Raw genomic sequence first — 12494 nt, 5'->3', positions numbered from 1 at the left:
ACTATTCTTGGTATCGTGACATGAAATTGCCCCTGGTGGGATTAATAAAGTTGTTTGAAGTTTGAAGTTTGATGAAAGCTATTTTTAGCGAGGCTGATCAACAACATATTTTCACTAATGGTTTGCATTGTAATGTTAATTTTGTGAAACATAAGTTATTTCTTGAGTATGGGCTAATGATATCTGGTTTAAACCAAAGCTCAGAACCTATTGCCAATTGAAAAATGTGTATTGTTCAGAACCCTATGTGACTTTGCCACTGGATAGATCCAAGAGATCTTTATGTGCCCAGTTGAGGGCTGGGATAGAAGTTGGTAGGTTTAACTCAGTACCTGAGGATGAAAGACTATGCACATTATGTAATTTAAATGTAATTGAGGATGAACTGCATTTTGTGTTTCATTGTCCGTTATATGACGAAGCCAGGCAGTTTTTGTTTCAGAAAATGCAAAATGTGAAACCTGAGTTGTTTTGGGTTGATGATGAAGTAAAGTTGGAATGGTTCTTCAGAAAATAAGTCTTTACTATAGCTACTTTCATAAAAAGTGCCTGGTCAAAAAGAAGAGGTGAATTATTTATGTGAATTCCATGTGGTTTCTGTTTTTGTTTGGTTTTGTCTGTGCTCTGATGATTTTGTTTGGTGTCTAAATATGATGATAATGTGTCTTGTAAGCCCTTATAGGCTGGGCGCCTTAATTGGTGCACGACACGTAAATAAATATAAATTCATTCATTCATTCATACAAAGTGTCAACCAGATAAAGAAGACAAAGAGCACTGATTCAATAAAAGACTGCAGAGGTGATGTGAATATTACAACCTAAAGATATAGACATTTACATAGTAGATAACACTTTGTCATTATTGATAAAATAATGTACAACAAAACCTAATGCAACACTTAATCTTTAATGAGTTGGTGTTTTAACTTTGATATACAATTCAAGACAAACAGGTTTGAGAGTCACACAGAGACTAAAAGCACTTCACTGGAACAAAACGCTGAAACCTGCGATGACCAATTAAGGACAAATGCATGAACAAGGTAAAAAAACAACAACACCACAGCTTCCTCAATTCTTGAGCTGGGTTGTGTGAGTCTAATGCAACATGACTCCACATGGTAATGAACTGGCTGAACATATGAGAAACCAAAGTGGAAGATTTCATAAAGATGAGTGAGGGTATAAGAGCATCAGAGAGCTACAGGATGTAAGCAGGAACACGGTTAGGAAGTATGGGATGAGTAAACCATGCTCCTTTTTTGAAAAAAATTTAACCCGCAGGGTTGTCGTTTTTTTTTTTTTGACCAAAAATGTAAATTTCTTCAAATTTCTCCAAACTCGGATATATCATCTGGGGGTCTGAGGGGAGTCCAACGCAGAAGGTTTGGTTGAAATCAGGCCAGTGGTTTTGGAGAAAATGACCAAAAACCACACAGCCCATTCTGAAAAAAACGACAACCCCGGGTTAATTTATTTATTTTTGACCAAAAATTAAAATTTCTCCAAACTCAGATATACCATCTGGGGGTCCGAGGGGAGTCCAACACAGAAGGTTTGGTTGAAATCAGGCCGGTGGTTTTGGAGAAAATGACCAAAAACCACACAGCCCATTCTGAAAAAAACGCCACCCCGCGGGTTAGATTTTTTTTTTTTGACCAAAAATTAAAATTTCTCCAAACTCGGATATATCATCTGGGGGTCCGAGGGGAGTCCAACACAGAAGGTTTGGTTGAAATTGGGCCGGTGGTTTATTTCATCCCATATCTTGTCTGTTCTTCCATTGACTGCAGTCATATAGCCCTACCACATTTCAAGTAATTAAATTAGCATTAAAATGTCCATTTTAATGTTTTCAGGACAACTGCTATACTTACTGACACCCCAGTGAGGGCAGCTTTAGTGGTGGAAAAGCAGAAAACCGTGAAGCAGCGTCGTCCAGCCAAACAGCGTCCCTCCTCTCGGGCTCCCAAGAAGAGGCTGTTCTCAACTGCCCCTGCTGCCGCACCGCTTGCTGAAGTCGCCCCTGGCGCCACCTCAGCTGCTCCTCCTGGCATAACCACCACCTGGCTCTCTGCTGTAGACCCAAACATCATCACCTGGCTCGCTGATGGAGTCACCGCTGTTCCGGATGCAGTAGAGTTTGCCACCATTGCTGCATTTTACCATGACAGTCAAAAAGGTCACGTACAAAAATAATGTTCTTATCAGTCCACTTCTGTTTAAAGCAGAAGTAAGCGGAATATTTGTGTTAAAATAAATATCTTCCAACAGCAATCACTTACATAGAGTGTTTGGTCTGAAACACGGGTCTGTCAGTCACTCTGCTCTGCTGTAAGCCGAGGAGAAAACTTTCCTTGTATCCTACAACCTGAGGAGAGAGAACGGCATAAAGGGGCGGTCCTCTCTGTGTGTGCAGCCAAGGGATGCGCGTGAATGTGGTGACGTAGGGACGAGGGCGGGGACTGCTAACTCCATCGGCTGACAAGAAGTTAGCCAAAACGACCAGATCGCTTACTTCTGCTTTAAAGGGACAACGAGGAGTTTCTATTTGGTAATAAAAAAGTCTCACGTTAATGTGGATGAATCTCCGCTACCCACACTTGTTAATGGGCCCATTTTCGATAAATATATTGTTTTGTCTCTATCGTTATTTTGTTATTATTAGTGGTGGCGGAAATGCTGGTCGAGCCGACCAGCATTTCCTTACTTTCGGTTTCGTGGCGAGTCATGAGAATAACGCAGCTGAATCACCGTTTATGGTCGGAACTACGACAGTATGTGATCGTCTTCGAACCTCTGACCTTAAAGCAGATATCATCGGCACGGCCGTTTCGGCTAATGCTGTGTTCAAGGCAGGCTTTTGAAACCGTACGTTACAGCTTCAAGTCACAACTACGACTTGGTAGCGTTCCAGGTAACCCGTAGCTCGTGTTTTTACCGTCCTGTTGTCTGTGAAAGTTCCCTATAACGGCCACTCGTAACTTCCGACCCGTGAACTCGTACCAGATCGAACTGGTATGACTTCACAGGAAGGAAAAACACAAAGTACGAGTTTCCTTGAACGCACCATGAGTTAGCAGCCCCCGCCCTTGTCAGGCATCAATTGGTCCTCGTGCTACGTCACCACATTCACGCGCATCCCTTGGCTGCACACACAGCCCTTCATGCCGTTCTCTCCCCTCATTGGATAACACTTGTATCCCACAAGGAAAATTTTCTCCTCGGGTTACAGCAGAGCAGAGTGACGGAGAGACTCGTGTTTAGGCTGAAATACTTCATGTAAGTGATTGCTGACGGAAAATAGGACTATTTAGGACTTATATTAACAAAAACATTCCACTGATATCTGCTTTAATTATTGATGAATGAAAACATGAGTCTGTCTTGCACCGGTCAAAGAATTTCATGGTGCGCGGAGGCTCATAAATGTAGTGTGGAAACGCTTTGCTTTTCCAAAACTCCTCGTTGTCCCTTTAAATATGGATTTTTTTCCTGACAGTAATATCTTCTATTCCATATTATGGCTTTGTGAGGGGAAAAGTTGTGGGAATAGCACAATTTCCAGGCTGTTGGTAAAATGTTGATCGTTTCAAAGGTAATTTGGTAACACTGAAGTTACAGCTAAGTAAAAAATGTAGACCACCTAATTTCTTAAAAATATCATTTGGAATAAAAAAAAACTATTGAATTTGGGGTTTTGAGACATTCCTTAATCCATTTTATTTTGAAAGTGTTATTTAAATCATTTACAATTCAAAGCCACCGTTTCCTGGATGCAGAGAGAATGTCATTCTTCAGATGGTGTTTCTTATTTTTCCAGGTGAAATTGCTAAGTATTTTATTAATTTCTTTGGATGATGAATCCTCGACAAAAAGTGATAGAGCAGGACCTATTGTTTATACACAAGAAACCCGTCTTGATGTTTTTTTTTTCAGCGTTTCACCGGCAGCAGCGCCCTCTAGCGTGGGAGGACGGTGCGTTGTTCCCTGTGGTTGTTCCTGGTAGGCTACACCATAGACACCATAGATATATATATACAAAAAGAGAGACGTTAAAGCAAACAAAAAAACACAACAAAAGACAGCCAGAGGCCTTTACAAGTCACTTACAGGACATTTCTCCATAATAGAGTACGTTTGGCGGCTTTCTTATGTCCTTGATTGTGGCAGCATAACAGTGCAGTTCATGTTTAAAGGCTACTAATGTTCGGCCAAATCCAAACTTTTTTTTTTTTAAACAACTTTATTGACAACAAGAGTATACACAGGACTGAATACAGTTAGATGAAATAAGTGTATGCAACATTAATACACAACCAAACCATCATAAATACGCCAGGGGATGACAGCAAGACAGAAAAAACATAGACTTAAATAAATATTTTGTAAAGCTTACAAAGATCATACATTTTAACAGCTTTTTTATTCTCACAATCACAGAGGACCAACATATGCAGACAGTTCCAAGAAGTTTGGCTTCTTACCAGAAAATTTAGACTCATATAAAATTTGGATAAAATAATTAACAAATTAATCATATAAAACTGAGAATTTCGTTTTTTATCATATTCAGTGTAGCCAAACGAAACATTTTTCCAGCATAAATTAAAGTGGAGATAAATATGATCACTGATAAAGCGTGCCAGTCTGCTCCAAAGTTGTCTGGTGTGTGGGCAAGACCAAAATGAACCAAGGTTTCATTGACAGAGACACAGTGGGTACAGTTCACATCAATGTCCTTCTTAAGCCTTTGTATAATAATGATTAGTTGGGTAAAATCTATGAAGCATTTTAAATGAAATCTCTTTGACCTTGTTGGTTAAAAAAAAAACTTATTAGGGGCCAAATCCAAACCGAACATCACAAAAAGAGCTCTGATACGTCATCTTTCCGTTCCGGCGTATCACGATGACGCAGACAGCGTGCGACCGGGCAGCCTGCGCTCCACTGGCAGCAGCAGCAGCAGCAGCAGCTGGGAGACGGACATGGCTGCGTCCACCGAGCAGAGCTGCGGCGGGCGGTCCGCCGGCTGTCCGCGGGGGTCGGCGTCTTGGTGGCGGCTCGCGGTGCTCGTGTTGTCCGTGTCGTCCCTGCCGGCGGTCACGGCGCTGGTGGAGGGCCTGTACTGCGGCACGGAGGTCTGCTATGATGTGCTCGGCGTCACCCGGGAGGCCTCCAAAGCCGAGATAGCCCGGGCTTACCGGCAGCTGGCTCGCCGGTACCACCCGGACCGGTTCAGGGCGGGGGAGCCCGGCCTGGAGGGAGAGACCCAGGAGTCCGCTCAGAGGAGGTTCCTGCTCGTCGTGACCGCCTACGAGACGTTAAAGGTTCGTCCAAGTCCGTGTGGAAGTTACCTCAACACACTTCCTCCCCCGGCAGCCACATGAGCAGGAAACCAGTGTAATTAAAGTAAAATGCTGCTTTGATGAAGTTTTAAAATGTAAAAACCTTCCTGACTCTAGAAACAGACAACTGCAGAAATATAAAGAGTAAATAAAACTGGACTACAGGGACAATAGTAACGTGTTAGAAAAGTAACTGTAGCCTTTCTCATCACTGTATTGCGGTGTTTTGTACTGTCATCACCTCAACATCTCAGGAGGCCACTGCTGCTTCTTTACAGCAGTGTAAGGACAAGTATATACAAGCCTCAAGAAGACAGAAGAGCTCTAGATTCAGTACAAGGTTTAACAAATTATTATACTGTCAATGTAAAATTGAGGAGGCAGAATGATAAACTATACATCAGAGAATATAGATAACTTTGATAATAATTTTATTATAGCACCTTTCTTAAAAAAGTGATTAACAAGAAAAGAAAGAACACAACAAACAAAGACAAAATGAATCATAAAACAAGAATAAAGTGTAGTTACACAAAGGCAAGAAAGTAGTCGGTATGATTGAACGTGACTTCACACACGAGGATAAAACGTTTTTGAAGTCATGAATTATGACACATGAGATTGAAAAAGTGCACTACAAGTGAAGAAAGTTGTGGGTTTGATGTGTTATTATTACAGCACTTACTTTGTTTCACCCTTAAAAATCATCAAACTATGTCATTTGCCCACAGCGTGTGTATCGAAATGTTCGCATCAAGCAATTTTAATAACATTATGAAATGGAAAGTTGATTGTTTCTTCCAATCCAGAAATGAAAAATCAGCCCTGATGCCTCCTTGTCTCGTTGCCTGCAGGACGAGGACACCCGGCGGGACTACGACTACATGCTGGACCATCCAGAGGAGTACTACCAGCATTACTACGCCTACTACCGCCGACAGCTCACCCCCAAAGTGGACGTCAGGGTCGTTATCCTCGTCACCATCTGTGCCATCTCCATTTTTCAGGTAAGACTGCAGCTTCACAGACCAGCCGCTCAAACATTCAGTAACATGGTAAAACTTTGACTCAGGATGACACATTCACCACGGTGATGTTCTACATTTATTGTTTCTTATTCTTTAAGGAAAGTTCTGATCCCATTGGGATGAAAAACTCAGGTGACATTTCTTCTTGTTTGTCAGAGGTGGATGTAATGAGAGAGACAGTTTAGCATTTTTCTATAGAAGTTTTACACAATAAATCTTGAATTGTATTTAGCTAATTTAATGGTTTGTCTACTTCCGAGTACTTTTTGGTATTTTTTGAGGTTTTTTGCCTTTGGTTTAAGACCCCCTCCCATGAAAATCGTGTTTTTCGTGCTTTTCACATGTTCCTGTGGCATTTTCTTATGTTAGAGGGCATATCAGCGGAAAAGGAAGTGCAAAATTGCATTTCTGAGTTTTTCTGCCTTTCAAATTGCTGTGAACCAATGGCAGACGCAAACTGGCAGTTTCAAGGAGGTGCGAGGGGGTGGCTGGGCCGGGCAGCGCAGTCTCCGCCCAACCTCCAGAGGTGCATTGCTAATAGATAGATAGACATCTTTATTGGTAACATACAGAATGTTTTAAAAACAATAAAACATACGTCAACACAACTGCTACCAAGGGGATAAAAACACAAAAAAGCCATCGGCTTAATAATAATAATAATAATGAGCTGCTGGTGCTGTGCAGAAGGAGAGCCTGGGGAAATGGCATAGGTCTGGTTATTTTGGCTAAAAACTTCATAATCACAATTTAAAGACCACAGAGAATGTTTTAAAATAACCAAAAAGGGTCACGGGAGGGGAGGGGGACTTTAAAAGGATAGAGAGAGACAGGAAATGCAGAGACAGAGAAAGGGGGACTGACATGCAGCAAAGGGGCCACCAGGGGATTTGAACCCTATAGCAGCGGTACTCAATAGGGGAGCGTACCTATGTTCCCCTATCGGGGAATTTAATTACTCGCATAAATAAACTTTTCCATGATACTTATTGAGATGCAACTCTGTACACTGCAGACATGACGAGGAAAGCGCAATGTCTTGTTCTCTTTATTTTTCTTTTTTTTTATATATATTGTTTGGGGCTTTTTTGCCCTTTAATTGACAGGAGAGTTGAGAGAGAGACAGGAAATGGGAGGCAGAGAGGGGGGAATGACATGCAGGGACGCGGGATTCGAACCGGGGTCGCCTGCAGTGAGGACTATAGCCTCAACACATGGGGCGGCAGCTCTACCAACTGAGCTAAACACCGCCCCCACTGTCTTGATCTTCAGGTTCTTTTTTTTACTGCATTGCCAAAGTATCAAATTGGGACTCTGTATCGGCAGATACTCAAAATCAAATGACTGTGAGGCAAAACGATGTGACTGGGACATCTCTGGGTAAAACCCATTAACACAGAGCCCTCCCTCTCTCTTCCAGTACTACAGCTGGAACAGCAGCTACAACGAGGCCATCAACTACCTGGTGACGGTCCCCAAATACAGAATCCAGGCCATGGAGATAGCCAAGCAGCAGGGCCTCCTCAACCGCACCAAAGAGAAGGGTAAGAACCGCCGGTCCAAGGAGGAGGTGCGGGAGCAGGAGGAGGAGGTGATCCGCGACATCATCAAAACTAAGATCGACATTAAAGGGGGCTACCAGAAGCCCAACCTGTCGGACATTCTGCTGTGTCAGATTGTGCTCTTCCCCTACTATCTGACCAACTACGTGACCTGGTACGTCTCCTGGATTTACCGCTTCACCATATGCAGGGAGGAGTACGGAGAGGAGGAGAAGCTCTACATCATCAGGTCAGTTCGCATGCAGAGGCTACCATGGAAACGGCATAACGCCACCCCCCAAAAAATCATTTCATGCAAATACCAGTGAAATGCCATGATTCCTGATGCCAGATTTGATATGACAACAAATGGCACTCACACTTTCCTATACCCACCCATTCACACCACACCACACCCATTCCTATATCTGGCCCTTCAAATTAAAAGCCCTATAGCCTTTCATATAGCCTACACTACAGTTCAGTCATATTGATTTTGACTTAATTTTGACAAGACACGGCTCCAAATGTCTTTTTTTTTCTTTCCTGCGGCCAATCGACCAATGAAATCGGCTAATGATTTTTTGGTCGACCAGGGCTTGGTCGACTATTTGGGGGCAGCCCTAGTCATTATTAATGGAAGATGAGTATCACAGCTGACGATAACATGCTTTACCACAACACAGTCTGGTGCAGCCACATCATGTGCACTGTGACAGTGAATGTCTCACAGCAGCGTGTGTGTGATCTGACCCTCAGGAGGAACATGAAGATGTCTCAGTCTCAGTTTGACAGTCTGGATGAACACACCAGACAGTCCTTCGTGGAGAAACATCTGTGGATCAAAGAAAACTACGAGGTGGGTGTCTCAGCTCCACCCATTTACAAAACACAACTCCCACTGTTGTTCCTGTAACTTGTGCAGCACTGTTTAAACATTTAATGCAACAGTTTTCCCAGGTCTTTTATTTTTAAATAATTTAAGGTTTTAGTGTAATGTTTGTTTTATTCATTCAGCAGCAGAACTCATTCTAAAATATTCTTTCTACGCTCGAAATCAAATATTGTTGTGTGTCGCTACTTTATTTACTTTCACTTGGTCCTGTTCTTTCCAAACCAGCTGGACTTCATTTATGTGAAGCCTATCATGGCCATTTTCCACTACACAGTAAAATTTGATTAAATATCATGAATATCGATAAAAAGTGGTCATGTGACTTTGGTTTCACTAGAAACCAAACGGGCTGATTTCAGCCAAGAGCAGCAGGTTGTTTTAATGGAGAGAGTATGAGCGATACAAAAAAGCTTGATCATAGCCTTAAGCATCAGTGTTGCTGCAAATATGACAAGATAGGAGGCTGCTTTTAATTTCTGAAAGCTCTACATGCGCTACTTTTAAAGGGACAACGAGGAGTTTCTATTCGGTTATAAAAAAGTCTCACGTTAATGTGGATGAATCTCCGCTACCCACACTTGTTAATGGGCCCATTTTCGATAAATATATCGTTTTGTCTCTATCGTTATTTTGTTATTATTAGTGGTGGCGGAAATGCTGGGCGAGCCGACCAGCGTTTCCTTACTTTCGGTTTCGTGGCGAGTCATGAGAATAACGCCGCTGAATCACCGTTTATGGTCAGAACTACGACGGTATGTGATCGTCTTTGAACCTCTGACTTTAATTCTTGATGAATGAAAACATGAGTCCGTCTTGGCCCGGAGCTGAAATCAAACGCACCCCTTCTGCTGCGGTCGAGCTGAACATGAAAGCTGCATGTTATCCATCTCAGTACCCTCCTAAATTTCGCTCTTTTTATGGATCTGAGCTGTTTATTCAAATGGGCCTCCAGCACCAATACGAGCCCGTGTTTGCACCTATAACACCTTCGAAAATTTTTTTATTTTATTTATTTAACCTTTATTTATCCAGGCGAGCAAATTGAGAACAAAATTCTTATTTTCAAGTGCAGCCTGAAGGGGAAGGGGGAGGGGAGTGCTAAAAGTGAAAACAAGGTTATATAAATTCCACAGAAAAATTCAATATAATACAATACAATGCAATAGAATAAAACAGTTAATCAATAGGGCATGATAGAGGCCTATTAGCAGGTGCAGGAGTCGACTGTGATTTGTAGCAGATTTTGTTTGAAAACAGAGAGAGAGGTGAAGACAGAAAGTTTAAGGGTGTTTTGTAGGGTGTTCCAGTCGAAGGCTGCAGCAAACCGGAAGGCACTGCGTCCGAAGACGGTGCGGACTTTGGGGATGGAGAGGTTGATGAATGCACTGGACCTTAGATTGCGGGCAGGGTGAGAGAGGTGCAGAAGAGAAGAGAGGTAGAGAGGTGTAATGCCGAGAATGGTTTTATAGATGAGCAGAAACCAGTGATGCAGCCGTCTGGTGTGAAGGGAAGTCCAGTCTACCAGCATGCGGCTCATAATTTCCACCGCAGTCCCCATGTTTCAACCCCATACAGTATGGTTTCAACTGGGGGAAGAAGTAGAAAAGGCGCGCAATAAAAACAACAAAAACAAAAAAAAAAAATGCAAAAAAAATAGTGACATCATTGGAAGACAACTGAGGGAACAGCTCGTAAAACCACATGGATTTCAACCTAGGGAGCCTGAAAATTACAGATTTTTTTTGTCAGTTCTCACCAAATATATGTTAAAGAGCCTTCAAAAGTGAAATTCCCATAATATGACTGTTCCTTCCTTGTGTGTTTCTCAGGTGTACAGAAAGGAGCAGGAGGAGGAAATGAAGATAAAGATGGCGACCGACCCGAGGATGAAGAGGTACCGTCGATGGATGAAGAACGAGGGACCAGGCCGGTTGACATTCATTGACGACTGATGGCCTCAGCGCTCCATTTAGAACATACACACCTGCCTCAGTGCCAATACACACACACACACATGGCGTGCTGTGTGGAGAAACACCTGTACAGAAAGATTAACTATACCTGTTTATATAGTGAGAGATATTTTCATAGCGATCAGGCATCATCAAGGGCATGACAAGTGGAATAAACTGTGAGCTGAGAAATTTGAGAAAGTTTTGACCTTGTTCTTTCTCTCAAACCAAGTCGGTTTCATGTAAAATGGAGTTTAATGATTGTTTTACACCTCTGTTCTGTCATTCGAGCGGTTTTCTGTTTCTTCCTTCGGGTGAAACTGATCAAGTTTTGGTGCCTGAGTTATTGTGAAATGATTTTGAACACTTTTAGCAACGAGAAATCCACCAGTTTGCCAATAACAGGATGTATTTTTGCAGATAAGAGGATAGACAGTGATTTGAATCAAGTTTTTATAGTGTCATCAGAAAGCCTGGAGGCCTGTGGATCTGTCAGCTGAGGTCCTGAAGAAGAAAAATCCACCTTTTAAAAACACCAAAGTCGTCTAGTTTACATGTTCTTGTTTATAAAACAGGTGTAGAATTAAAAATGTAAAAGGATGCAGAACATTATATCCATCTCACCTGATTCTTAAGAAACGGACACATCAACTGGTTTCATCCTTCTCTGTTGAAGCTCTTCTGTCGGAGGAAGCTGCAGCATGAGAAGACGAGCACGATTCAAATGTCTGTGTAACTCGAACCTGTTTGTGTAAATGTGGAAACCAAAGTCACAGCCGCAAGTGTGTGTCAATGGTGCAAAAAGCAGAGGTTTATGGGAACAGAGGGTGGTGATTGCTGCTCCGTCTCTGCAGGAGTTCAGGTGACCGCTTACTGTTTACTGCATTTTGCTACTTGGTTTTTTTCTTATTATTTATTGTTTCACACTTCAGTTGTCATTTTTGTGTTGAGGTGGCATTAAAACCATACTGGAACTACACAGTTATCCAGTCATATATATATTCTGAACAAAGGAAAGTTGATTGAATTTATCCTAGTGTGTTTAGCATCATCACATTTTATATACAGTATATATATTATTGATTTCCGACACTGGACATGATATTTATAAATGACTATATAATAAAGCCAAGAGTAAAGTTGGGGGTTACTTGAGGTGATACCAGTGGTAAATGTGAACATTAGGGAGGAATTGCACAAGTGTTAATGCTGACTCAGCTTGAAAAAAAGGAAATGACAGTGACTTGATAAGATGATATTGCAAATTCATTGCAACTCACGTGTTCTCACAACTCTGTAGTAACTAATCACTTGTGCTGAAACTGTAGAAAACCAGAGCTCAGAGATACAACAGTGACATGTTGGGAAACACTAATGCAATTATTTCTTCTTTCAGAGTCAGATAAGGAATGCTGCATCAACACAATGAGAACATTTCTTGAGTAATGAGATGTGTGGATACAAACAATGAGAGATTCTAGCCTGTATGTAGGGCTGGGGCTGCTTAAAGAGCTCTAAGAATGATGTTTCTCAGGTGCGAGTTGTGTTTAATGTGTGAATGAAAGCAGCAGCAGCTGGAGTTCATGTATAGTTTTCCAATGTTCACCATGATCCCTGGAGGAGAATGTGTTTGTGATGCAGGAAATGAGTCGGAGAAGCTCATCTTCACTTCATCTCTGAACAGTCAGTCAAGGAATCAACAAAAAATAAATCTACAACATTTATGAC

General features: G+C 41.9%; 1 protein-coding gene across 1 annotated transcript; it reads left to right on the top strand.

Annotated features, from left to right (window-relative positions):
* The first annotated feature begins 4935 nt into the window (after positions 1–4935).
* dnajc25 (DnaJ (Hsp40) homolog, subfamily C, member 25) lies at positions 4936–10967 on the top strand. The gene is made up of 5 exons (XM_085793669.1): positions 4936–5332; positions 6205–6357; positions 7799–8169; positions 8679–8778; positions 10644–10967. The coding sequence occupies exons 1-5, from the start codon at positions 4991–4993 to the stop codon at positions 10764–10766; spliced, it is 1089 nt and encodes a 362-aa protein (XP_085649795.1). The 5' UTR covers positions 4936–4990; the 3' UTR covers positions 10767–10967.
* The last annotated feature ends 1527 nt before the right edge of the window (positions 10968–12494 follow it).

This window comes from Trachurus japonicus, chromosome 12 (genome assembly GCF_045865225.1).
Source record: "Trachurus japonicus isolate A0001 chromosome 12, Traja_1.0".
Taxonomy (NCBI): Eukaryota; Metazoa; Chordata; class Actinopteri; order Carangiformes; family Carangidae; genus Trachurus; species Trachurus japonicus.
The sequence above is the reverse complement of the archived record's forward strand: the minus strand, read 5'-3'. Positions and strand labels throughout refer to the sequence as shown.